Source organism: Cyrtonyx montezumae, unplaced genomic scaffold (assembly GCF_038088225.1).
Source record: "Cyrtonyx montezumae isolate F1298 unplaced genomic scaffold, pur_monq_1.0 scaffold_10, whole genome shotgun sequence".
In the NCBI taxonomy this organism is placed as follows: domain Eukaryota; kingdom Metazoa; phylum Chordata; class Aves; order Galliformes; family Odontophoridae; genus Cyrtonyx; species Cyrtonyx montezumae.
The window spans coordinates 7,598,214-7,626,211 of NW_027071826.1; the positions used below are offsets into that span (position 1 = coordinate 7,598,214).

The 27,998-nt window shown below is 50.2% G+C and overlaps 1 protein-coding gene across 2 annotated transcripts in view; it reads left to right on the forward strand.

Annotated features, from left to right (window-relative positions):
- Positions 1-26,440, forward strand: part of AHNAK2 (AHNAK nucleoprotein 2) — a 63,962-nt gene extending 37,522 nt beyond the window's left edge. For both annotated transcript variants that reach the window (XM_065749242.1, XM_065749232.1), the window contains 3 exons: positions 4-145; positions 1,893-2,074; positions 2,850-26,440. In XM_065749242.1, the coding sequence (XP_065605314.1) occupies positions 4-145; positions 1,893-2,074; positions 2,850-25,913 (23,388 nt within the window). In that variant the 3' untranslated portion in view covers positions 25,914-26,440. The remainder of the gene's footprint in view (positions 1-3; positions 146-1,892; positions 2,075-2,849) is intronic.
- Positions 26,441-27,998: the final 1,558 nt, after the last annotated feature.

Consider the following 27,998-nt stretch of genomic DNA (forward strand, 5'->3'; position numbering starts at 1 on the left):
TAGGAGACAATGGAAGTCACCTTGAAAACAGAAGTGGAAGCTGGTGCTAGTGGTTTTAGTGTGGCTGGTGGAGGAAATGAAGGAATATTTATTAAAAAAGTACTCAAGGAATCTCCTGCTTCAAAAGTGTTTAGTCTGAAAGAAGGTACAGTCTGATTTTCTGATTTTTTTATAGTCTTACAACAATAAAGCACATAGATGTGTTTGCCTATAGATACCTTCTGATCTGTCATCTCTTTAAACAATTGAGATAATAAATGCCAAAGCAGCTAATAATATAACCTTTCCATAATAATAGTTTCTAAAATTGGTTTCTTAAAGAGTAATGAAATGTGAATTGTATTATATACTGTAAATCTTATTTTTACTCAAATGGTGAAAATAATACGCAGAAAGTAGTATTAAATTAAAATGAAAAGATCAAGTTATTATTCCATTTACAAAGAACCTGCCTTTGATTCTTCTGCAAAATATTATGCAACAGAACTACAATAAGTCATGATTTAAATAAGAAAAAAACCTCTAAATTCTAAATAGTGAAAAATATAACTAGTGTGATCAGACCCAGAAGCAGGTTGCCCAGAGGAGTTATGGAGTCGCCATGCTTATAAGTATTCAAAACCTGAGAGACCTGAGCAACATGCTGTAGCTGACCATGCTCAAAACAAGAACCTGTCCAGGGCAGAGCAGTTTGACTGGATGATTTACTGTTCTGTGATGCTAGACTGGAACTGGCTAGAGGGCCGTGCCCAGCGGGTAGTGGTTAATGGAGTTAAGTCCAGCTGGCGTCCCGTTATGAGTGGTGTCCCCCAAGAGTTGGTATCGGGGCCCATCTTGTTTAATATCTTTATTGATGACCTAGATGAGGGGATTGAGTGCACCCTCAGTAAGTTTGCAGGTGACACCAAGTTGGGAGGATGTGTCGATCTGCCTGAGGGTAGGGAGGCCCTTCAGAGGGGTTTGGATAGGCTGAATAGCTGGGCTGAGCTCAATGGGATGAGGTTCAGTAAGGCCAAGTGCTGGGTCCTGCACTTTGGCCACAATAACCCCATGCAATGCTATAAGCTTGGGGCAGAATGGCTTGAAGAATGTGTAGAGGAAAAGGACCTGGGGGTGTTGGTTGATGCTCAGCTTAACATGAGCCGGCAGTGTGCCCAGGTGGCCAAGAAGGCCAACAGCATCCTGGCCTGTATTAGAAATAGTGTAGCCAGCAGGAGCAGGGAGGTGATCATCCCCCTGTACTCAGCTCTGGTGCGGCCGCATCTCGAGTACTGTGTTCAGTTTTGGGCCCCTCACTACAAGAAGGACATGGAGGCCCTGGAGCGTGTTCAGAGAAGGGCAACAAAACTGGTGAGGGGCCTGGAGCACAAGTCTTATGAGGAGCGGCTGAGGGAGCTGGGATTGTTTAGTCTGGAGAAGAGGAGGCTCAGAGGAGACCTTATTGCACTCTACCACTTCCTGAAGGGGGGATGTGGTGAGGAGGGGGTGGGCCTCTTCTCCTTGATAAATAATGACAGGATGAGAGGGAATGGCCAGAAGTTGCGCCGGGGAAGATTTAGATTAAATTTGAGGAAATTTTTTTTCTGTGAAAGAGTGGTCAGGAACTGGAATGGCCTGCCTAGGGAGGTGGTTGAGGCTGTTCACAAAGCATTTAGATGAGGTGCTAAGGGATTTGATTTAGTAGTTTAGTGGGTAGGGGTGGTGATAGGAGGATGGTTGGACTAGATGACATTGTAGGTCCTTTCCAACCTAATGTATCTATGAATCTTTGAACCTAGACTGTGAACATAATTTTCAATTTTAAATGAGTGGTGTGAATGTTAACACAACAGAATTTGAAGAATCACAAGAGAATACAAACTGATTAAAATGATATCTGATTCCTCTTGCAGGTGATCAGCTTCTAAGTGCTACAATATTTTTTGATAATATCAAATACGAAGATGCACTCAAGATTCTTCAATATTCCGAGCCATACAGAGTCCAATTCAGCCTGAAAAGAAAAATTGCTGGGAAGGAAGAGCTAGAACATTTTCACTCTGCAGCTCAGTACAAAAAGGAACGATTAAGTCAGGTCATTAGTTTTCTTGTTTACAAAGTTTGGATAACACTACAGTGACAAGCTACATGGAAATATAGAATAGAAAATACATTCGTCTGTGTTCTTAAGACACAGCCATGTGTTTAAATGTAATAAAATCAATACCTGTTAGAATAAAAATAGTCTTACTCAAAATTTTCATCTTGATAAAGGTGAAATGTATAGATTTTTGGATAAAGCCACAGCCTTGATGTAAGGTGGTAAGTCAGCACTATTATTGTTGTTAAGTCCACTGACAAAATGAGCTCAGATAAACTGTACTGCTTACATTCAGTATTCTTTAAAAATGTAAATATTTTTCTCAAAATCTCAGTGAGGATATGTCTCTTAAATATATGTATAATCCCTCATATCTACATAGACAAGAGCTCCTCACAGTCCTTCACTATATTCAGAATTCTTCTTGTAAATTTTCTTTTTATGTACAAAAATATATATATTTACAGACATTATTAGAAATATTATGTCATGCAGTAATATAGACAATTATTGAAACTTAGGTTTACTTCAGTGTTTTGCAAAGAGGGTACACCTTCTTAAGTCTACATGTTACAGTCATGAAATCCACTGAATTAATGTAATTCGTGATTTAATTATCTACTCAATTGTTAGGATTTTTTTAATGTAACAGGTAGATAACATAAATACAAAGTTGAGTTTTCTAAATATTTTATACTACCTGTTTTATTCTGTGTTGTTTCCATTTCTGTTTTACACTTGGTTTAGAAACTATTGTTTGTTCTTTCAGGATAAAGAGCTCAGTGAAAGCATTCCTGAGGAAACAGTGCACGTTTCAGGAAAACCTACCTCAGAAGAAGACAGAGAAATACTAATTGTAAACCAAAGGGTAGGAAGAAGCAAGAGACCTAAAAAGGATAGATTATCATGGCCAAAATTCCAGTCAATTAAAAATAAAAAGTTACTGGGACACAGAAGATCTCACAGTACATCAGATGCATATGAGCCTGCTATACAGGATATTTCTCCGACAAGCACAGATACGGAGTCTCAACAAGAAATTCACATCAAACAAAAAAAAGGAAGCCAAAAGAAACTGAAGTTCCCTAGTATTGGATTCAAAATACACAGATCAAAAACAGAAAATCAGGACAAGCAAAAAAAAGAAATAAATACTACACTGTTATATGAAAGACAAAAAACACATAAAGAAGATATCACCCTGGAAGGTCCAGAAATGCTGACTGTTGAATACAGTGCTTCACCTGATTCTGAAATGAAAACAGAGGAATTACATGAACCTTCAAGAAAAGCCTTGAAAGATGTAGAAAATGGTATTCCTACATATGTAAAAAAGTGCCCTGAAGTTGAAATAAGCATTAAAAAAGAAAAAGAAAAGGAATCAACATTTAATTTTACTGTACCTGAAGTACAAGATATAACAACAAAGGTATCAAAGCCCAGTTTAGAAGCAGATCTGAAAGAAACCCCAGCTAAGCAAACACCAAAAACCTCATCAAAATCCCGAAAAAAGAAGCAAAAAGGAATAGAAGATAAAACAGAAGGAGAAAATGAAATTAAAGTAGACATAATGGATCACAAAGCAAAAGGAGACATAGATGAAAGAGGTCAAGAAATAGGTGCTGCTAGAGCTGAATTACAATCACCTGAGACCCTAGAAGCAAAAGAAAAAGAAGCAGAAGATGAAAAACAGATACCAAAAATTCAGAAAACAAAACTTTGGATGTCAGTGACAAAAAGAAAAGAAACAGACACTAGAAAGTTATTAATAAAACAAGAAATAAATGTTCCAGGCTCAGTATTGGAAATACCAGCTGATAAAGAAACAGAGAAAGACAGACAAATGGATGTGAAAGATAAGATGCCAGCTACAAAATCAGAAGAATCAAATCAGAAAATAACAATACCATCAATTGCAATGGCCACATATAACACAGATGACATTAAAATAGAAAACAGCAAACTTGAATCCAAAGATACAATAAAAAAGGAAGAGGCAGAAAAAAAAGAAATGCATAGAAATGACATAAGTTCAAACATGGAAATAATTGGGAAGAAAGGTGAAAAAGATGTAGATGGAAAAGAAAGCAAACAGAGATTAACAAAGATTAAATTACCGGGATTTCCCTGGGCATCTACAAAAGAGGAAACGGTAAAATCTGAAACTCAGGTAAGAGACAAGTTGAGCACAAAGGCTCCCAAAGTCGAGGTGGACATCAGCGTGCCCAAAGCCGACACCAGCCTCCCTGAAGCAGAGGTCAAAGGCGGTGATGTCGAAGTCAGCATCTCGGCCCCCGACATCAAACCACCATCCGTGGAAGCCTCTGTCGACCTTCAGGCGCCCAAGGTAGACCTGAAAGTACCCTCTGCCGAAGGCTCTCTCGACACAGGCGAGCTGGAAGCCACAGGCCTCAAAAGCAAGTTTAAGCTGCCCAAGTTCGACAGGCCCAAATTCGGAGTGGCTGGGCCCAAGGTGGAAGGGCCTGAAGGCGAGGTCAGCAAGCCCAGCGCAGAGGTCGAGCTGCCTTCCGGCACCATGGCGATCACAGCAGAAGGCCCTACACTGGATCTCAAAGCCGATGTTGCTGGTGCTGAAAGCAAAGGGGCTGGCTGGAAAGTGGAAAAGCCATCGCTCAAAATGCCCAAAGCTGACATCAAAGCTCCCAAGGTAGACATCAGCCTGCCCTCCGTCGACATCACACTTCCAAAGGCCGGCGCCGACCTGCAGGCGCCTGAGGCAACGTTCAGCCTCGAGGGAGAAGCAAAGGCCCCGGAGAAGGAGGCCACAAAGGCAAAGGACAGCAAATTCAAAATGCCCAAGTTCGGCATGCCTTCCTTTGGTTGGTCCAGCAGCAGAGAGGCCAAGGGCACCGTGACTGCCGACGTGGACGTAAGCGTCAAGGAGCCCCAAGTGACGGCACCCTCTGGAACAGCTGAAGTCGATGTGACCCTGCCTGAGGCTGAGATCCAAGCGCCTGACGTGGATGTAGGCATTGAGGCGTCCGCAGGTGCAGAAGTGGAGAAAGGCCGGTTCAAAATGCCCGATGTCAAGATGCCCAGTGTCAAGCTGCCCAAAGTCAAAGGTCCCCACGTGCAGGTCAGCCTGCCAAAGGCCGAGATCTCAGTGCCCAAATCCCAGGCAGAAATCCCAGAGGGCGAGATCACCCTGCAGAGCCCCGATGCCGAAAGCAGCCTGGACGTGGCTGCTGGCAAAGTGGAGGGCGGCGGCATGAAACTACACATGCCAAAAGTCAAGGTGCCCAGCGTGGCCTTCTCCAGGCCAACTGTCAAGGCTCCCAAAGTCGAGGTGGACATCAGCGTGCCCAAAGCCGACACCAGCCTCCCTGAAGCAGAGGTCAAAGGCGGTGATGTCGAAGTCAGCATCTCGGCCCCCGACATCAAACCACCATCCGTGGAAGCCTCTGTCGACCTTCAGGCGCCCAAGGTAGACCTGAAAGTACCCTCTGCCGAAGGCTCTCTCGACACAGGCGAGCTGGAAGCCACAGGCCTCAAAAGCAAGTTTAAGCTGCCCAAGTTCGACAGGCCCAAATTCGGAGTGGCTGGGCCCAAGGTGGAAGGGCCTGAAGGCGAGGTCAGCAAGCCCATCGCAGAGGTCGAGCTGCCTTCTGGCACCGTGGCGATCACAGCAGAAGGCCCTACACTGGATCTCAAAGCCGATGTTGCCGGTGCTGAAAGCAAAGGGGCTGGCTGGAAAGTGGAAAAGCCATCGCTCAAAATGCCCAAAGCTGACATCAAAGCTCCCAAGGTAGACATCAGCCTGCCCTCCGTCGACATCACACTTCCAAAGGCCGGCGCCGACCTGCAGGCGCCTGAGGCAACGCTCAGCCTCGAGGGAGAAGCAAAGGCCCCGGAGAAGGAGGCCACAAAGGCAAAGGACAGCAAATTCAAAATGCCCAAGTTCGGCATGCCTTCCTTTGGTTGGTCCAGCAGCAGAGAGGCCAAGGGCACCGTGACTGCCGACGTGGACGTGAGCGTCAAGGAGCCCCAAGTGACGGCACCCTCTGGAACAGCTGAAGTCGATGTGACCCTGCCTGAGGCTGAGATCCAAGCGCCTGACGTGGATGTAGGCATTGAGGCGTCCGCAGGTGCAGAAGTGGAGAAAGGCCGGTTCAAAATGCCCGATGTCAAGATGCCCAGTGTCAAGCTGCCCAAAGTCAAAGGTCCCCACGTGCAGGTCAGCCTGCCAAAGGCCGAGATCTCAGTGCCCAAATCCCAGGCAGAAATCCCAGAGGGCGAGATCACCCTGCAGAGCCCCGATGCCGAAAGCAGCCTGGACGTGGCTGCTGGCAAAGTGGAGGGCGGCGGCATGAAACTACACATGCCAAAAGTCAAGGTGCCCAGCGTGGCCTTCTCCAGGCCAACTGTCAAGGCTCCCAAAGTCGAGGTGGACATCAGCGTGCCCAAAGCCGACACCAGCCTCCCTGAAGCAGAGGTCAAAGGCGGTGATGTCGAAGTCAGCATCTCGGCCCCCGACATCAAACCACCATCCGTGGAAGCCTCTGTCGACCTTCAGGCGCCCAAGGTAGACCTGAAAGTACCCTCTGCCGAAGGCTCTCTCGACACAGGCGAGCTGGAAGCCACAGGCCTCAAAAGCAAGTTTAAGCTGCCCAAGTTCGACAGGCCCAAATTCGGAGTGGCTGGGCCCAAGGTGGAAGGGCCTGAAGGCGAGGTCAGCAAGCCCAGCGCAGAGGTCGAGCTGCCTTCCGGCACCGTGGCGATCACAGCAGAAGGCCCTACACTGGATCTCAAAGCCGATGTTGCCGGTGCTGAAAGCAAAGGGGCTGGCTGGAAAGTGGAAAAGCCATCGCTCAAAATGCCCAAAGCTGACATCAAAGCTCCCAAGGTAGACATCAGCCTGCCCTCCGTCGACATCACACTTCCAAAGGCCGGCGCCGACCTGCAGGCGCCTGAGGCAACGCTCAGCCTCGAGGGAGAAGCAAAGGCCCCGGAGAAGGAGGCCACAAAGGCAAAGGACAGCAAATTCAAAATGCCCAAGTTCGGCATGCCTTCCTTTGGTTGGTCCAGCAGCAGAGAGGCCAAGGGCACCGTGACTGCCGACGTGGACGTGAGCGTCAAGGAGCCCCAAGTGACGGCACCCTCTGGAACAGCTGAAGTCGATGTGACCCTGCCTGAGGCTGAGATCCAAGCGCCTGACGTGGATGTAGGCATTGAGGCGTCTGCAGGTGCAGAAGTGGAGAAAGGCCGGTTCAAAATGCCCGATGTCAAGATGCCCAGTGTCAAGCTGCCCAAAGTCAAAGGTCCCCACGTGCAGGTCAGCCTGCCAAAGGCCGAGATCTCAGTGCCCAAATCCCAGGCAGAAATCCCAGAGGGCGAGATCACCCTGCAGAGCCCCGATGCCGAAAGCAGCCTGGACGTGGCTGCTGGCAAAGTGGAGGGCGGCGGCATGAAACTACACATGCCAAAAGTCAAGGTGCCCAGCGTGGCCTTCTCCAGGCCAACTGTCAAGGCTCCCAAAGTCGAGGTGGACATCAGCGTGCCCAAAGCCGACACCAGCCTCCCTGAAGCAGAGGTCAAAGGCGGTGATGTCGAAGTCAGCATCTCGGCCCCCGACATCAAACCACCATCCGTGGAAGCCTCTGTCGACCTTCAGGCGCCCAAGGTAGACCTGAAAGTACCCTCTGCCGAAGGCTCTCTCGACACAGGCGAGCTGGAAGCCACAGGCCTCAAAAGCAAGTTTAAGCTGCCCAAGTTCGACAGGCCCAAATTCGGAGTGGCTGGGCCCAAGGTGGAAGGGCCTGAAGGCGAGGTCAGCAAGCCCAGCGCAGAGGTCGAGCTGCCTTCCGGCACCGTGGCGATCACAGCAGAAGGCCCTACACTGGATCTCAAAGCCGATGTTGCCGGTGCTGAAAGCAAAGGGGCTGGCTGGAAAGTGGAAAAGCCATCGCTCAAAATGCCCAAAGCTGACATCAAAGCTCCCAAGGTAGACATCAGCCTGCCCTCCGTCGACATCACACTTCCAAAGGCCGGCGCCGACCTGCAGGCGCCTGAGGCAACGCTCAGCCTCGAGGGAGAAGCAAAGGCCCCGGAGAAGGAGGCCACAAAGGCAAAGGACAGCAAATTCAAAATGCCCAAGTTCGGCATGCCTTCCTTTGGTTGGTCCAGCAGCAGAGAGGCCAAGGGCACCGTGACTGCCGACGTGGACGTAAGCGTCAAGGAGCCCCAAGTGACGGCACCCTCTGGAACAGCTGAAGTCGATGTGACCCTGCCTGAGGCTGAGATCCAAGCGCCTGACGTGGATGTAGGCATTGAGGCGTCCGCAGGTGCAGAAGTGGAGAAAGGCCGGTTCAAAATGCCCGATGTCAAGATGCCCAGTGTCAAGCTGCCCAAAGTCAAAGGTCCCCACGTGCAGGTCAGCCTGCCAAAGGCCGAGATCTCAGTGCCCAAATCCCAGGCAGAAATCCCAGAGGGCGAGATCACCCTGCAGAGCCCCGATGCCGAAAGCAGCCTGGACGTGGCTGCTGGCAAAGTGGAGGGCGGCGGCATGAAACTACACATGCCAAAAGTCAAGGTGCCCAGCGTGGCCTTCTCCAGGCCAACTGTCAAGGCTCCCAAAGTCGAGGTGGACATCAGCGTGCCCAAAGCCGACACCAGCCTCCCTGAAGCAGAGGTCAAAGGCGGTGATGTCGAAGTCAGCATCTCGGCCCCCGACATCAAACCACCATCCGTGGAAGCCTCTGTCGACCTTCAGGCGCCCAAGGTAGACCTGAAAGTACCCTCTGCCGAAGGCTCTCTCGACACAGGCGAGCTGGAAGCCACAGGCCTCAAAAGCAAGTTTAAGCTGCCCAAGTTCGACAGGCCCAAATTCGGAGTGGCTGGGCCCAAGGTGGAAGGGCCTGAAGGCGAGGTCAGCAAGCCCAGCGCAGAGGTCGAGCTGCCTTCTGGCACCGTGGCGATCACAGCAGAAGGCCCTACACTGGATCTCAAAGCCGATGTTGCCGGTGCTGAAAGCAAAGGGGCTGGCTGGAAAGTGGAAAAGCCATCGCTCAAAATGCCCAAAGCTGACATCAAAGCTCCCAAGGTAGACATCAGCCTGCCCTCCGTCGACATCACACTTCCAAAGGCCGGCGCCGACCTGCAGGCGCCTGAGGCAACGCTCAGCCTCGAGGGAGAAGCAAAGGCCCCGGAGAAGGAGGCCACAAAGGCAAAGGACAGCAAATTCAAAATGCCCAAGTTCGGCATGCCTTCCTTTGGTTGGTCCAGCAGCAGAGAGGCCAAGGGCACCGTGACTGCCGACGTGGACGTGAGCGTCAAGGAGCCCCAAGTGACGGCACCCTCTGGAACAGCTGAAGTCGATGTGACCCTGCCTGAGGCTGAGATCCAAGCGCCTGACGTGGATGTAGGCATTGAGGCGTCCGCAGGTGCAGAAGTGGAGAAAGGCCGGTTCAAAATGCCCGATGTCAAGATGCCCAGTGTCAAGCTGCCCAAAGTCAAAGGTCCCCACGTGCAGGTCAGCCTGCCAAAGGCCGAGATCTCAGTGCCCAAATCCCAGGCAGAAATCCCAGAGGGCGAGATCACCCTGCAGAGCCCCGATGCCGAAAGCAGCCTGGACGTGGCTGCTGGCAAAGTGGAGGGCGGCGGCATGAAACTACACATGCCAAAAGTCAAGGTGCCCAGCGTGGCCTTCTCCAGGCCAACTGTCAAGGCTCCCAAAGTCGAGGTGGACATCAGCGTGCCCAAAGCCGACACCAGCCTCCCTGAAGCAGAGGTCAAAGGCGGTGATGTCGAAGTCAGCATCTCGGCCCCCGACATCAAACCACCATCCGTGGAAGCCTCTGTCGACCTTCAGGCGCCCAAGGTAGACCTGAAAGTACCCTCTGCCGAAGGCTCTCTCGACACAGGCGAGCTGGAAGCCACAGGCCTCAAAAGCAAGTTTAAGCTGCCCAAGTTCGACAGGCCCAAATTCGGAGTGGCTGGGCCCAAGGTGGAAGGGCCTGAAGGCGAGGTCAGCAAGCCCAGCGCAGAGGTCGAGCTGCCTTCTGGCACCGTGGCGATCACAGCAGAAGGCCCTACACTGGATCTCAAAGCCGATGTTGCCGGTGCTGAAAGCAAAGGGGCTGGCTGGAAAGTGGAAAAGCCATCGCTCAAAATGCCCAAAGCTGACATCAAAGCTCCCAAGGTAGACATCAGCCTGCCCTCCGTCGACATCACACTTCCAAAGGCCGGCGCCGACCTGCAGGCGCCTGAGGCAACGCTCAGCCTCGAGGGAGAAGCAAAGGCCCCGGAGAAGGAGGCCACAAAGGCAAAGGACAGCAAATTCAAAATGCCCAAGTTCGGCATGCCTTCCTTTGGTTGGTCCAGCAGCAGAGAGGCCAAGGGCACCGTGACTGCCGACGTGGACGTGAGCGTCAAGGAGCCCCAAGTGACGGCACCCTCTGGAACAGCTGAAGTCGATGTGACCCTGCCTGAGGCTGAGATCCAAGCGCCTGACGTGGATGTAGGCATTGAGGCGTCCGCAGGTGCAGAAGTGGAGAAAGGCCGGTTCAAAATGCCCGATGTCAAGATGCCCAGTGTCAAGCTGCCCAAAGTCAAAGGTCCCCACGTGCAGGTCAGCCTGCCAAAGGCCGAGATCTCAGTGCCCAAATCCCAGGCAGAAATCCCAGAGGGCGAGATCACCCTGCAGAGCCCCGATGCCGAAAGCAGCCTGGACGTGGCTGCTGGCAAAGTGGAGGGCGGCGGCATGAAACTACACATGCCAAAAGTCAAGGTGCCCAGCGTGGCCTTCTCCAGGCCAACTGTCAAGGCTCCCAAAGTCGAGGTGGACATCAGCGTGCCCAAAGCCGACACCAGCCTCCCTGAAGCAGAGGTCAAAGGCGGTGATGTCGAAGTCAGCATCTCGGCCCCCGACATCAAACCACCATCCGTGGAAGCCTCTGTCGACCTTCAGGCGCCCAAGGTAGACCTGAAAGTACCCTCTGCCGAAGGCTCTCTCGACACAGGCGAGCTGGAAGCCACAGGCCTCAAAAGCAAGATTAAGCTGCCCAAGTTCGACAGGCCCAAATTCGGAGTGGCTGGGCCCAAGGTGGAAGGGCCTGAAGGCGAGGTCAGCAAGCCCAGCGCAGAGGTCGAGCTGCCTTCCGGCACCGTGGCGATCACAGCAGAAGGCCCTACACTGGATCTCAAAGCCGATGTTGCCGGTGCTGAAAGCAAAGGGGCTGGCTGGAAAGTGGAAAAGCCATCACTCAAAATGCCCAAAGCTGACATCAAAGCTCCCAAGGTAGACATCAGCCTGCCCTCCGTCGACATCACACTTCCAAAGGCCGGCGCCGACCTGCAGGCGCCTGAGGCAACGCTCAGCCTCGAGGGAGAAGCAAAGGCCCCGGAGAAGGAGGCCACAAAGGCAAAGGACAGCAAATTCAAAATGCCCAAGTTCGGCATGCCTTCCTTTGGTTGGTCCAGCAGCAGAGAGGCCAAGGGCACCGTGACTGCCGACGTGGACGTAAGCGTCAAGGAGCCCCAAGTGACGGCACCCTCTGGAACAGCTGAAGTCGATGTGACCCTGCCTGAGGCTGAGATCCAAGCGCCTGACGTGGATGTAGGCATTGAGGCGTCCGCAGGTGCAGAAGTGGAGAAAGGCCGGTTCAAAATGCCCGATGTCAAGATGCCCAGTGTCAAGCTGCCCAAAGTCAAAGGTCCCCACGTGCAGGTCAGCCTGCCAAAGGCCGAGATCTCAGTGCCCAAATCCCAGGCAGAAATCCCAGAGGGCGAGATCACCCTGCAGAGCCCCGATGCCGAAAGCAGCCTGGACGTGGCTGCTGGCAAAGTGGAGGGCGGCGGCATGAAACTACACATGCCAAAAGTCAAGGTGCCCAGCGTGGCCTTCTCCAGGCCAACTGTCAAGGCTCCCAAAGTCAAGGTGGACATCAGCGTGCCCAAAGCCGACACCAGCCTCCCTGAAGCAGAGGTCAAAGGCGGTGATGTCGAAGTCAGCATCTCGGCCCCCGACATCAAACCACCATCCGTGGAAGCCTCTGTCGACCTTCAGGCGCCCAAGGTAGACCTGAAAGTACCCTCTGCCGAAGGCTCTCTCGACACAGGCGAGCTGGAAGCCACAGGCCTCAAAAGCAAGATTAAGCTGCCCAAGTTCGACAGGCCCAAATTCGGAGTGGCTGGGCCCAAGGTGGAAGGGCCTGAAGGCGAGGTCAGCAAGCCCAGCGCAGAGGTCGAGCTGCCTTCCGGCACCGTGGCGATCACAGCAGAAGGCCCTACACTGGATCTCAAAGCCGATGTTGCCGGTGCTGAAAGCAAAGGGGCTGGCTGGAAAGTGGAAAAGCCATCGCTCAAAATGCCCAAAGCTGACATCAAAGCTCCCAAGGTAGACATCAGCCTGCCCTCCGTCGACATCACACTTCCAAAGGCCGGCGCCGACCTGCAGGCGCCTGAGGCAACGCTCAGCCTCGAGGGAGAAGCAAAGGCCCCGGAGAAGGAGGCCACAAAGGCAAAGGACAGCAAATTCAAAATGCCCAAGTTCGGCATGCCTTCCTTTGGTTGGTCCAGCAGCAGAGAGGCCAAGGGCACCGTGACTGCCGACGTGGACGTGAGCGTCAAGGAGCCCCAAGTGACGGCACCCTCTGGAACAGCTGAAGTCGATGTGACCCTGCCTGAGGCTGAGATCCAAGCGCCTGACGTGGATGTAGGCATTGAGGCGTCCGCAGGTGCAGAAGTGGAGAAAGGCCGGTTCAAAATGCCCGATGTCAAGATGCCCAGTGTCAAGCTGCCCAAAGTCAAAGGTCCCCACGTGCAGGTCAGCCTGCCAAAGGCCGAGATCTCAGTGCCCAAATCCCAGGCAGAAATCCCAGAGGGCGAGATCACCCTGCAGAGCCCCGATGCCGAAAGCAGCCTGGACGTGGCTGCTGGCAAAGTGGAGGGCGGCGGCATGAAACTACACATGCCAAAAGTCAAGGTGCCCAGCGTGGCCTTCTCCAGGCCAACTGTCAAGGCTCCCAAAGTCGAGGTGGACATCAGCGTGCCCAAAGCCGACACCAGCCTCGCTGAAGCAGAGGTCAAAGGCGGTGATGTCGAAGTCAGCATCTCGGCCCCCGACATCAAACCACCATCCGTGGAAGCCTCTGTCGACCTTCAGGCGCCCAAGGTAGACCTGAAAGTACCCTCTGCCGAAGGCTCTCTCGACACAGGCGAGCTGGAAGCCACAGGCCTCAAAAGCAAGTTTAAGCTGCCCAAGTTCGACAGGCCCAAATTCGGAGTGGCTGGGCCCAAGGTGGAAGGGCCTGAAGGCGAGGTCAGCAAGCCCAGCGCAGAGGTCGAGCTGCCTTCCGGCACCGTGGCGATCACAGCAGAAGGCCCTACACTGGATCTCAAAGCCGATGTTGCCGGTGCTGAAAGCAAAGGGGCTGGCTGGAAAGTGGAAAAGCCATCGCTCAAAATGCCCAAAGCTGACATCAAAGCTCCCAAGGTAGACATCAGCCTGCCCTCCGTCGACATCACACTTCCAAAGGCCGGCGCCGACCTGCAGGCGCCTGAGGCAACGCTCAGCCTCGAGGGAGAAGCAAAGGCCCCGGAGAAGGAGGCCACAAAGGCAAAGGACAGCAAATTCAAAATGCCCAAGTTCGGCATGCCTTCCTTTGGTTGGTCCAGCAGCAGAGAGGCCAAGGGCACCGTGACTGCCGACGTGGACGTGAGCGTCAAGGAGCCCCAAGTGACGGCACCCTCTGGAACAGCTGAAGTCGATGTGACCCTGCCTGAGGCTGAGATCCAAGCTCCTGACGTGGATGTAGGCATTGAGGCGTCCGCAGGTGCAGAAGTGGAGAAAGGCCGGTTCAAAATGCCCGATGTCAAGATGCCCAGTGTCAAGCTGCCCAAAGTCAAAGGTCCCCACGTGCAGGTCAGCCTGCCAAAGGCCGAGATCTCAGTGCCCAAATCCCAGGCAGAAATCCCAGAGGGCGAGATCACCCTGCAGAGCCCCGATGCCGAAAGCAGCCTGGACGTGGCTGCTGGCAAAGTGGAGGGCGGCGGCATGAAACTACACATGCCAAAAGTCAAGGTGCCCAGCGTGGCCTTCTCCAGGCCAACTGTCAAGGCTCCCAAAGTCGAGGTGGACATCAGCGTGCCCAAAGCCGACACCAGCCTCCCTGAAGCAGAGGTCAAAGGCGGTGATGTCGAAGTCAGCATCTCGGCCCCCGACATCAAACCACCATCCGTGGAAGCCTCTGTCGACCTTCAGGCGCCCAAGGTAGACCTGAAAGTACCCTCTGCCGAAGGCTCTCTCGACACAGGCGAGCTGGAAGCCACAGGCCTCAAAAGCAAGTTTAAGCTGCCCAAGTTCGACAGGCCCAAATTCGGAGTGGCTGGGCCCAAGGTGGAAGGGCCTGAAGGCGAGGTCAGCAAGCCCAGCGCAGAGGTCGAGCTGCCTTCCGGCACCGTGGCGATCACAGCAGAAGGCCCTACACTGGATCTCAAAGCCGATGTTGCCGGTGCTGAAAGCAAAGGGGCTGGCTGGAAAGTGGAAAAGCCATCGCTCAAAATGCCCAAAGCTGACATCAAAGCTCCCAAGGTAGACATCAGCCTGCCCTCCGTCGACATCACACTTCCAAAGGCCGGCGCCGACCTGCAGGCGCCTGAGGCAACGCTCAGCCTCGAGGGAGAAGCAAAGGCCCCGGAGAAGGAGGCCACAAAGGCAAAGGACAGCAAATTCAAAATGCCCAAGTTCGGCATGCCTTCCTTTGGTTGGTCCAGCAGCAGAGAGGCCAAGGGCACCGTGACTGCCGACGTGGACGTGAGCGTCAAGGAGCCCCAAGTGACGGCACCCTCTGGAACAGCTGAAGTCGATGTGACCCTGCCTGAGGCTGAGATCCAAGCGCCTGACGTGGATGTAGGCATTGAGGCGTCCGCAGGTGCAGAAGTGGAGAAAGGCCGGTTCAAAATGCCCGATGTCAAGATGCCCAGTGTCAAGCTGCCCAAAGTCAAAGGTCCCCACGTGCAGGTCAGCCTGCCAAAGGCCGAGATCTCAGTGCCCAAATCCCAGGCAGAAATCCCAGAGGGCGAGATCACCCTGCAGAGCCCCGATGCCGAAAGCAGCCTGGACGTGGCTGCTGGCAAAGTGGAGGGCGGCGGCATGAAACTACACATGCCAAAAGTCAAGGTGCCCAGCGTGGCCTTCTCCAGGCCAACTGTCAAGGCTCCCAAAGTCGAGGTGGACATCAGCGTGCCCAAAGCCGACACCAGCCTCCCTGAAGCAGAGGTCAAAGGCGGTGATGTCGAAGTCAGCATCTCGGCCCCCGACATCAAACCACCATCCGTGGAAGCCTCTGTCGACCTTCAGGCGCCCAAGGTAGACCTGAAAGTACCCTCTGCCGAAGGCTCTCTCGACACAGGCGAGCTGGAAGCCACAGGCCTCAAAAGCAAGATTAAGCTGCCCAAGTTCGACAGGCCCAAATTCGGAGTGGCTGGGCCCAAGGTGGAAGGGCCTGAAGGCGAGGTCAGCAAGCCCAGCGCAGAGGTCGAGCTGCCTTCCGGCACCGTGGCGATCACAGCAGAAGGCCCTACACTGGATCTCAAAGCCGATGTTGCCGGTGCTGAAAGCAAAGGGGCTGGCTGGAAAGTGGAAAAGCCATCGCTCAAAATGCCCAAAGCTGACATCAAAGCTCCCAAGGTAGACATCAGCCTGCCCTCCGTCGACATCACACTTCCAAAGGCCGGCGCCGACCTGCAGGCGCCTGAGGCAACGCTCAGCCTCGAGGGAGAAGCAAAGGCCCCGGAGAAGGAGGCCACAAAGGCAAAGGACAGCAAATTCAAAATGCCCAAGTTCGGCATGCCTTCCTTTGGTTGGTCCAGCAGCAGAGAGGCCAAGGGCACCGTGACTGCCGACGTGGACGTGAGCGTCAAGGAGCCCCAAGTGACGGCACCCTCTGGAACAGCTGAAGTCGATGTGACCCTGCCTGAGGCTGAGATCCAAGCGCCTGACGTGGATGTAGGCATTGAGGCGTCCGCAGGTGCAGAAGTGGAGAAAGGCCGGTTCAAAATGCCCGATGTCAAGATGCCCAGTGTCAAGCTGCCCAAAGTCAAAGGTCCCCACGTGCAGGTCAGCCTGCCAAAGGCCGAGATCTCAGTGCCCAAATCCCAGGCAGAAATCCCAGAGGGCGAGATCACCCTGCAGAGCCCCGATGCCGAAAGCAGCCTGGACGTGGCTGCTGGCAAAGTGGAGGGCGGCGGCATGAAACTACACATGCCAAAAGTCAAGGTGCCCAGCGTGGCCTTCTCCAGGCCAACTGTCAAGGCTCCCAAAGTCGAGGTGGACATCAGCGTGCCCAAAGCCGACACCAGCCTCCCTGAAGCAGAGCTCAAAGACGGTGATGTAGAAGTCAGCATCTCGGCCCCCGACATCAAACCACCATCCGTGGAAGCCTCTGTCGACCTTCAGGCGCCCAAGGTAGACCTGAAAGTACCCTCTGCCGAAGGCTCTCTCGACACAGGCGAGCTGGAAGCCACAGGCCTCAAAAGCAAGTTTAAGCTGCCCAAGTTCGACAGGCCCAAATTCGGAGTGGCTGGGCCCAAGGTGGAAGGGCCTGAAGGCGAGGTCAGCAAGCCCAGCGCAGAGGTCGAGCTGCCTTCCGGCACCGTGGCGATCACAGCAGAAGGCCCTACACTGGATCTCAAAGCCGATGTTGCCGGTGCTGAAAGCAAAGGGGCTGGCTGGAAAGTGGAAAAGCCATCGCTCAAAATGCCCAAAGCTGACATCAAAGCTCCCAAGGTAGACATCAGCCTGCCCTCCGTCGACATCACACTTCCAAAGGCCGGCGCCGACCTGCAGGCGCCTGAGGCAACGCTCAGCCTCGAGGGAGAAGCAAAGGCCCCGGAGAAGGAGGCCACAAAGGCAAAGGACAGCAAATTCAAAATGCCCAAGTTCGGCATGCCTTCCTTTGGTTGGTCCAGCAGCAGAGAGGCCAAGGGCACCGTGACTGCCGACGTGGACGTAAGCGTCAAGGAGCCCCAAGTGACGGCACCCTCTGGAACAGCTGAAGTCGATGTGACCCTGCCTGAGGCTGAGATCCAAGCGCCTGACGTGGATGTAGGCATTGAGGCGTCCGCAGGTGCAGAAGTGGAGAAAGGCCGGTTCAAAATGCCCGATGTCAAGATGCCCAGTGTCAAGCTGCCCAAAGTCAAAGGTCCCCACGTGCAGGTCAGCCTGCCAAAGGCCGAGATCTCAGTGCCCAAATCCCAGGCAGAAATCCCAGAGGGCGAGATCACCCTGCAGAGCCCCGATGCCGAAAGCAGCCTGGACGTGGCTGCTGGCAAAGTGGAGGGCGGCGGCATGAAACTACACATGCCAAAAGTCAAGGTGCCCAGCGTGGCCTTCTCCAGGCCAACTGTCAAGGCTCCCAAAGTCGAGGTGGACATCAGCGTGCCCAAAGCCGACACCAGCCTCCCTGAAGCAGAGCTCAAAGACGGTGATGTAGAAGTCAGCATCTCGGCCCCCGACATCAAACCACCATCCGTGGAAGCCTCTGTCGACCTTCAGGCGCCCAAGGTAGACCTGAAAGTACCCTCTGCCGAAGGCTCTCTCGACACAGGCGAGCTGGAAGCCACAGGCCTCAAAAGCAAGTTTAAGCTGCCCAAGTTCGACAGGCCCAAATTCGGAGTGGCTGGGCCCAAGGTGGAAGGGCCTGAAGGCGAGGTCAGCAAGCCCAGCGCAGAGGTCGAGCTGCCTTCCGGCACCGTGGCGATCACAGCAGAAGGCCCTACACTGGATCTCAAAGCCGATGTTGCCGGTGCTGAAAGCAAAGGGGCTGGCTGGAAAGTGGAAAAGCCATCGCTCAAAATGCCCAAAGCTGACATCAAAGCTCCCAAGGTAGACATCAGCCTGCCCTCCGTCGACATCACACTTCCAAAGGCCGGCGCCGACCTGCAGGCGCCTGAGGCAACGCTCAGCCTCGAGGGAGAAGCAAAGGCCCCGGAGAAGGAGGCCACAAAGGCAAAGGACAGCAAATTCAAAATGCCCAAGTTCGGCATGCCTTCCTTTGGTTGGTCCAGCAGCAGAGAGGCCAAGGGCACCGTGACTGCCGACGTGGACGTAAGCGTCAAGGAGCCCCAAGTGACGGCACCCTCTGGAACAGCTGAAGTCGATGTGACCCTGCCTGAGGCTGAGATCCAAGCGCCTGACGTGGATGTAGGCATTGAGGCGTCCGCAGGTGCAGAAGTGGAGAAAGGCCGGTTCAAAATGCCCGATGTCAAGATGCCCAGTGTCAAGCTGCCCAAAGTCAAAGGTCCCCACGTGCAGGTCAGCCTGCCAAAGGCCGAGATCTCAGTGCCCAAATCCCAGGCAGAAATCCCAGAGGGCGAGATCACCCTGCAGAGCCCCGATGCCGAAAGCAGCCTGGACGTGGCTGCTGGCAAAGTGGAGGGCGGCGGCATGAAACTACACATGCCAAAAGTCAAGGTGCCCAGCGTGGCCTTCTCCAGGCCAACTGTCAAGGCTCCCAAAGTCGAGGTGGACATCAGCGTGCCCAAAGCCGACACCAGCCTCCCTGAAGCAGAGGTCAAAGGCGGTGATGTCGAAGTCAGCATCTCGGCCCCCGACATCAAACCACCATCCGTGGAAGCCTCTGTCGACCTTCAGGCGCCCAAGGTAGACCTGAAAGTACCCTCTGCCGAAGGCTCTCTCGACACAGGCGAGCTGGAAGCCACAGGCCTCAAAAGCAAGATTAAGCTGCCCAAGTTCGACAGGCCCAAATTCGGAGTGGCTGGGCCCAAGGTGGAAGGGCCTGAAGGCGAGGTCAGCAAGCCCAGCGCAGAGGTCGAGCTGCCTTCCGGCACCGTGGCGATCACAGCAGAAGGCCCTACACTGGATCTCAAAGCCGATGTTGCCGGTGCTGAAAGCAAAGGGGCTGGCTGGAAAGTGGAAAAGCCATCGCTCAAAATGCCCAAAGCTGACATCAAAGCTCCCAAGGTAGACATCAGCCTGCCCTCCGTCGACATCACACTTCCAAAGGCCGGCGCCGACCTGCAGGCGCCTGAGGCAACGCTCAGCCTCGAGGGAGAAGCAAAGGCCCCGGAGAAGGAGGCCACAAAGGCAAAGGACAGCAAATTCAAAATGCCCAAGTTCGGCATGCCTTCCTTTGGTTGGTCCAGCAGCAGAGAGGCCAAGGGCACCGTGACTGCCGACGTGGACGTAAGCGTCAAGGAGCCCCAAGTGACGGCACCCTCTGGAACAGCTGAAGTCGATGTGACCCTGCCTGAGGCTGAGATCCAAGCGCCTGACGTGGATGTAGGCATTGAGGCGTCCGCAGGTGCAGAAGTGGAGAAAGGCCGGTTCAAAATGCCCGATGTCAAGATGCCCAGTGTCAAGCTGCCCAAAGTCAAAGGTCCCCACGTGCAGGTCAGCCTGCCAAAGGCCGAGATCTCAGTGCCCAAATCCCAGGCAGAAATCCCAGAGGGCGAGATCACCCTGCAGAGCCCCGATGCCGAAAGCAGCCTGGACGTGGCTGCTGGCAAAGTGGAGGGCGGCGGCATGAAACTACACATGCCAAAAGTCAAGGTGCCCAGCGTGGCCTTCTCCAGGCCAACTGTCAAGGCTCCCAAAGTCGAGGTGGACATCAGCGTGCCCAAAGCCGACACCAGCCTCCCTGAAGCAGAGCTCAAAGACGGTGATGTAGAAGTCAGCATCTCGGCCCCCGACATCAAACCACCATCCGTGGAAGCCTCTGTCGACCTTCAGGCGCCCAAGGTAGACCTGAAAGTACCCTCTGCCGAAGGCTCTCTCGACACAGGCGAGCTGGAAGCCACAGGCCTCAAAAGCAAGTTTAAGCTGCCCAAGTTCGACAGGCCCAAATTCGGAGTGGCTGGGCCCAAGGTGGAAGGGCCTGAAGGCGAGGTCAGCAAGCCCAGCGCAGAGGTCGAGCTGCCTTCCGGCACCGTGGCGATCACAGCAGAAGGCCCTACACTGGATCTCAAAGCCGATGTTGCCGGTGCTGAAAGCAAAGGGGCTGGCTGGAAAGTGGAAAAGCCATCGCTCAAAATGCCCAAAGCTGACATCAAAGCTCCCAAGGTAGACATCAGCCTGCCCTCCGTCGACATCACACTTCCAAAGGCCGGCGCCGACCTGCAGGCGCCTGAGGCAACGCTCAGCCTCGAGGGAGAAGCAAAGGCCCCGGAGAAGGAGGCCACAAAGGCAAAGGACAGCAAATTCAAAATGCCCAAGTTCGGCATGCCTTCCTTTGGTTGGTCCAGCAGCAGAGAGGCCAAGGGCACCGTGACTGCCGACGTGGACGTGAGCGTCAAGGAGCCCCAAGTGACGGCACCCTCTGGAACAGCTGAAGTCGATGTGACCCTGCCTGAGGCTGAGATCCAAGTGCCTGATATTTCTCTTTCCTCTAATTCATGCTTTGTTATGGAGGAGTCTACTGGTAAATCTAAAAGTCCCTTCTTTAATTTTCCTTTGGTTTCAGTTTCTCAAACCTTAGAACCTCAGCTTCAAATTAAGTCTAGTGATGATTCTTTTGAGTCTGAATCTATTTGTTATTCTGTAACAGAGAAGTCTCCTGCTGTGATTTTAGGCAGTGTTGGAAATAAGCTTCTTCCTGACATTAAGGGTGACAGTTCTTCTAAAAGTAGTAAATTTAGAATTCCTAGCTTTGGTTTTTCTAAAGTTGATATTACTTCTTCTAAAGTTGAACAAGATTCCCCATTATCAGAAGGAGATGTAACTCTTACGAAATATCAAATGAATGTAGCAGAATCTGAATCAAAAATATCATCTTCTGCTGATATGAATATTTCATTTACAGATTCTGAGGTGTCGAATGAAGATGGTTCTATTGAGCATGGTATTATGAAACCAGGGGTACCAGAAATGCCATCTGCTGATCTGTCTGTTGGTGACACAGAATATACAGTTAAAATACCTAAATTCCGAAAACCAAAATTTGGAATTTCTTGGTCGAAGGGAAAACCATCAGAAAGTGCCATTAGTTCCAATGTGGAATCTGAATTTTCCAAGGGAGAGATAACATCTGAAATGATCAATACTAAAAATCCATCTCAGCCTCCTGAATCTTTGCTGGGCCTAAAAATGCAAATGCCTTCACCTGAATTTGTTAAGTGTGCATCAAATATGGATGTTAGTCTCCCATCACAAGAGGTTACTGTGCCAAAATTAGAAATTGATATCCATGACCCAGAGTGCAGGAAAGAGCAGGAGTTAATTTCTGGTGAGAAGGACAATGAGGAAAAAGAAAGCAAATTTAAAATGTCAAAATTCAAACTACTGTCATTTAGTTGGTCCCCAAAGAAAGAAGCTATTGCTCCTTCTGAAGCTGAAGGACACCAGGAATCCACTGTGTCTATTTTATCTGTAGAGACAGAATCTAAATTAGCACCAATTACCCCTGAGAGTCAAGACCTTCATGTGGAATTAAACACAGCAACAGAAAAAGATGGTGAAAAGCGGAAAATGAAGAAGTCCCAATTTATGATGCCAAAGATCTCACTTACTAAAGTGAAGGGTCAGAAAGTCCAGGGCTCTCTGCCTGCACTAGAAACTGATGTTTGTGATCTCAAACAAGAAAAATGTGGAGATACAGTACAGATGTCTGACAAAGGGAGTGCAGAAATGGGTGTAAAGATGCCAAAAGTTAGAGTTCCAACTTGGGAATTTTCCAAACCTGAAGCCAAAGAAATGGATATTAGCATGCCTGCAGGTGAAGTTGTACTTCCTGCATGTGAACAAGATGGCCTTGCATTGAAATCAGCTTCTGATGATATTCCTTCCTCAGATACTAAGAAGATAACTGAAGGCTCTCTTGAGGTGAAGAGTCCTGAGACAAGTGTTGAAAGAGTATTAAGTGAAATTGCTGTGAGTGGTGTAGAAATAAAAGTTGAAGGTCCTGAAGGGAAAACAAAAATGTCTAAATTCCAAATGCCAAAGTTTGGAATGACACATTCTAAAGGGAAAGGATCAGAGAAGGAGGTCAGCCAAACCAAATCAGAAGCCAAAGTTCCCCAACTTAAAGCTACAATAGAAATAGCTGACATTGTTGTGGAAGCACCAAATTTGGAGGTGGAATCTGGTGAAGGAAAAGTATCTTCCAGCTCTAAATTGAAAATAACCAAAGCTGACAAGAAGGCACCAGAACCCGATGTTCACTTCCCATCTGGTGACATTTCTATCTCAAAAACAGACAGTGATATTCAAGATTCAGATATGGCACTGAAAATTAAAGAGGAAACAAAACATGGGAATGAAGATGGAGAAGAGAAAGAAGGACATTTCAAAATGCCAAAATTCAAACTCCCATCCTTCAGTTGGTCACCGAAGAAGGAAGCAACTGTTAAGGCAGATTCTGGAGCAAATTTAGAAGACAGTAAAGTTGCTGTAATGTCTGGTGAAATAGACACAGAAGTGGAAGGAACTGTAACTGATGATCAAGGACCTAGGCCTGCCCTTGATCTGGAAATATCTGCTGGAAAAGATCAACAAAAAAGTCCAATTAAAAAGCCTCAGTTTGTCATGCCTAAAATTTCACTTTCCAAGATCAAGATTCCCAAATCTCAAGGACATTCATCAAAAGTTGAAGCTGGCAGTACTGTAACCAAAATGGAAAGAGATGAAGATGATTCAGTACAGATACCTGATATAGAAAGAAGTCATTCCAAAAGGACAGAAGAAGGGACACAAATAACCATAAAAACAGCTGCAGTTAAGACTCCTACTTTGCAGCTTTCCAAAACAGAAGTCTTCCAAGCTGATTTGGGAGTCATTTCAGCAAAAACTGATGCTGCTCTGACTGCCTCAGGGGAGAGTTTTCAACAGGTTGTCCTAACATCAAGTTCTGATGAAGATCCAATTCAAAGAACAGGCATTGAGTTCCCCGAAGGAGAAACTTCAACTGAACTGAGAAGCACCAAAACAGCAACTGAAGGCTCATTAGTTGTAGATGGAAAAAACATGACATTGGAAGGTCTTGATAGACAGATAAAAATACCCAAATTCCAGAAGCCAAAGTTTGGAATCTCCCTGACAAAAGGGAAAGGCCCAGAGCCAGAGATCAGCTGTCCAAAATTAGAAGCTGAGCTACCTCAGCTAAAAATGACAGCAGAAATTGCTGACGTTGCTGTGAGAATTCCAGCATCAGAATTTGCATCTGGTATGCCAGATCCTGGGCTAGAGGTTCACGGTTCAAAGGCAAAAACACCTAAAGTTCTGACAGCTGTCACTGAAGTTGCACAGGTAGACATAAGCCCCCAGTCAGAGTCTAAACCAATGAGAAAAGGATTCACTGAGAGCCCTGAGGAGAAAGAAATCAAATCAGAAGAAGAAATAAAAGTCGAAGTTCACACTGAAGAACATCAGGGATGGTTTAAAATGCCAAAATTCAGAATACCTGCATTTGGCCGCACATCCTTAAAGGAAAAGAAAGGTGATGCTGATGTTGAAAGAAGTCTGGAAAAATCTCAGGCAAGCATTCCTTCTGCCAAAGTACAAACTGAAGCAGGTATTCCAGTTGCTGAAATTACCATTGGAAAAGAAGGAATTCCAAAATTAGGAGATTATGTGGAGAGTTCTGTTACTAGCTTGCCAAAGGTGGAAGAAGCTATTTCATTATCCGCAGAAAGGATTGATAGTATAGTAAATATTCCAAAAACTGAAACTTACGCAGACATAGTTAAACGTGGTGCTGAAGGACAAAAAACACGTAGTTCAGAATTGACAGTGTCTTCAGTGGGATTATCTAAAACAGAAATAAGTCCTTCAGTAATCGATAAAGATAACAGTTCACCAAGTAAGCACCCTATGGGTACCTGGATTCTTGAAGAGCAAAAAGTAAAACCACAGGATATAGATACTCAAAAAGTAGAAAGTTCCACTGAACTAAAGACATTAAATGTAGAATTTAAAATATCATCAGGTGAAATTACTCTGGACAGAACACAGGAAAAAACAGATGCAATTCTTCCAAAGGGAGCATTAGACCTTCAAAATCAAGGGGCAGTGATTAAAACAGTAAAGATAAGGACAAGTGAGATGAAAATTACAGGAAAAGACAGTGAGTTAAAGTGGCCTACAAGTAAGTGGGCTACTGCAAAGGGATCGGAAGATGCTGTTTATGTTGCAGCTAAGATGGAAGATTTAAAGGTAGAAGTTCCAGAAATGAAAAAGGATGTTGAAATTGTGAGAGTAGATCCTGAAATGAAATGTCAAGTGAAACATGTTGAAAAGGAGATGTCTGCAAATGTAGAAGCGCAAGTAGAAGACAGAGAAGAAACAAGTAAAATTAAAACATACAAGTTTAAAATTCCAAAGTTTGGAGTATTGCGTTCAGAAGTGAAGGGTTTTGAAGATGATATCAGTTTGTCAAAGTCAGGAGCTGTTTCAGTGTCTGAAACTGAAATAGGTGAAGTGGAAATGCCATTTAAAAAATCAGAAGGATCTGTTGGCCCAGCAAGTCCAACTCTAGATCACGTGGAATCATCTGCTAGAATAACAGTGGAAACAGTGGACAAATCACAAGATGGTCCAGAAGTAAATATAAAAATTCCCAAACTAAAAATACCGAGATTCACTTTCAGAGTTCTCCCAACTGAAGCTGATGTTTCATTGTCAAAAGTGATAACAGATCCAAAAGGAACTAGTGCTGACATTGAAGTGGTGCACTTGCAAGCAAGCTCTACTGTCCCTGAGGAAACACCAGAGACTCTGGAAGGTGATATTCAAAAAGCAAAAAGCAAAATTCTAACACTGATTGAACCTGACATTAAAACAGCACAGATGACTGCTACCATAGATTCTTGCCTTTCAAATGCAGGCCAAGACATTCATTGGTCATATGTAGAAGGCCAAGAAGTGAGTGAGAAAATAGAACCTGAACATGTTGCTATTGAAAAGTGTGAAATTTACTCTACCCAGATACTGAAGGAATCAGAGATTCTCTCATCAGAAGTTAAAACTGCTACTTTAGGATTTTCATTGCTCAAGGTGAAATTGCCTGAATCACACAGCAACTTAGAAGTGCTAGTCCAGCAGAGCCCTTCAATGGAAAATGCATCAGTGAACAAATCCGAACATTCTGATGAAAGCTTTGCAGTAACTGCACAGAGCAATGCTGAACTTAAACTGCCTGACAAACCACACAGTGGGACTGAAGAATCTAGTGGAACGATAGATTTGCCAAAGTTAAAAACATTTGCAGCTGAAGTAAAGCTTTCCATTAAACCTGAAGAGAGTCATACTGATAGGGCACCAGAGAAAATAACTGCAGCTCCTCTCTCTAAAGATGAGGATATAGCTGAAGCACAAGAAGATGAAGAAAAGTACATGACTAATGAAAAAGAAAAGGCTGACAGTAAAAGGTCTCCTGGAAGATTCAAATTTTGGCTTCCGAGTATTGGCTTTTCATCTTCTAGTGATGAAACAAGTTCAGATTCTAAAACAGAACTAAAAAAATCAGAAGAAATGAGGCCAGAATATGTGAAACCTGCTGACACATCAGTTGGTGATTCTTCTAAGCAAACTGAAAAAACTGGATGGTTTAGATTTCCCAAACTTGGTTTCACATCTCCTTCCAAAAAAGCTAAGACTGTTGACAAAGAAGAGACAAGTCATAAAGAGGCAAGGCTGTCAGATGAAGATAGCCCAACAGATAAACCTGATGTATTTTTTGATGCACAAGAAAGCTTATCACCTAAAGAAATAGCAGAGAGTGAAAAACAAGAAATTGATGGGACCTCATCTAATGTTTCAGTTTCTCAGACTATTGTTACATCTTCAGCAAGGACTGAACTAATCTTGTTGGAGGAAGAAAAAGCTAGTCAACCTAATATTCCTGGAGATACAACCAAATGAAGATTGTCTTCTGCCAGCCACTCAGTGAGAACAGAATAATTTATACAGGGAAAAAAAAAGAGAAAAAAAAGTTTTCCTAATTTTCCAGTAACCAAATTTTAAACAAAATCTAAAGCTGATATTTATGGAAACAGTTCCTTGAAGAGAATTCGACACATCTAAATCTTCCTGTACTTGAATGTGCTATACTGTGTAACAAAAACACTGATTTCTCCAAATCTGTTCCAAAAGCAAGAACTGCTGCAGGTACAGGAGAGTTCAAAGTTCTAGTAAAATCTGGAAAGATACCTGAACCATGAAAGTAAACCTTTGAAAAACTTGTTGACAGCAAAACGTCTTGTTCAATATGCTTCTCAAAAACACCTGTTAGGATTAGATGATATATTATTTGCAAAGCAGAGTATAAACTAGTACTATGAGAATTATACTTACCTGCTTAGATTTTGGATCTCTCTGACCTATTTTTGCTTTCTTACTAAAGCATTTTTCTTTATTTCAGCTAAAATAAACATGTACTCCACAATCATTTTAAAATCAAAATAAAAACAAAATACTAGTGTAGACACAGAGGCTTTACCCCTTCCTCTCTTCTCATGTTCATTTGTTTTTTATTGTTATTGTGGTGGGTCATATTTAGCCTTAAAAGATTAATAAATAAATAAATTAAAGACCAAAAATACCCCCACGTTTAATTAGTTCACATTTTTAAGGTACCCAAATAATACATGGTGATAATTATTATAAAAATATGGATAAATAGATTTTTAATGTGTATATTTACTGAATAGTTATATGCACAGAATGATCTGCCACGAATTGGTGGAATTGCTTCAGATATTTTCTGGAAAGGAGATGTATATAGTTCTTTACTTCTTTGTTTATATTAATGCTTCTCTCAAGTGCACAGCCAAAACCAGAAAGCATATGTGATGGCCTTCACATGTATTACTGAAACACTACATTCTTAATTCACAATAAATTCACTACATGAAAAATAACACGAGTAGTCTGAATTACTGCTAACATCACTACCATTTGCTCATCCTGAAATCTACAGCTGAAAATGCCAGTTAAATTTGCAAAAGGTCTGATTATCACCCACTATCTGATGAAATGACTGCTTAATGGCAGCACAGTTTCTAAATACAATAGTGTCAGTTACAAACTGATCTGAGACTTTTCACCCATTACGTTTCTGAGTGTTGTAGATTTGAATGTGCAGTCGTGCTTCTTTACAGTGTGGTTTTTTTTCATCCTGTATTTTCTCTTTCTGTATCCTACTTATAAGAGGGAAAACACACACAGCAAACTGTTTAGAAACTGAGTTATAAAGAAAGCATACTTGGTTGTGTAACCATCTGGGACTTGAGGTGTTCTCCATTTCTGCGTCTTTGCAGAAAGGATGAGCTCTGAGACAGCAGTAACCACAGAGCAAGACTCACTACTCTGTTTTTAAAAGATGAATGCACTAGATGACAAAGGAAGAATAGAGAAAAAAGCAGCAATAAAACCTTCCTCCAAATGGACTCCTGTCAGTTTTAGGGAAAGCAGAAGTGAGGCAAAAAAGCAACCTGGTAAACAAGGCATAACCCAAGGATCTGACCACAGGAATAGCTGAAGAAAGGGCCCAAAGGAGTGCAAGGAACACAGAAACTAATCTTCAAACTACCAGTACTTGATCAACAGGCTTCCTGAGGCTCCACCTACCTCGTCTGACAATGTTGGGTTGTTTTTTTGTTGTTGTTGTTTGGTTTTGTTTTTTGTTTTTATTAACTGTGGTAGATAGCCTGGGTTAATGCTACTTAATTTTAACCCCTGAAAAAGGGGGGTGTTCAGCTAAACACCTGCATCCAGCCAAACAGTCAGACAACTGCACGTGCAAAGGAAAGTATAATCACCTTAAAAAATAAGAGACTTTGCCTCCCCAGCCCTGCCATATCTCATGTTGTTGAGATGTGAATACGTGGAATCATAAAATTTCTTGAAAGTTGAAAGGGACCCATAAGGATCATTGAGTTTAACCCCTTGCTCCACTAAGGGCTGCCCTAAAATCAGATCCTATGTCTGCGAACATTGTCCAGACGC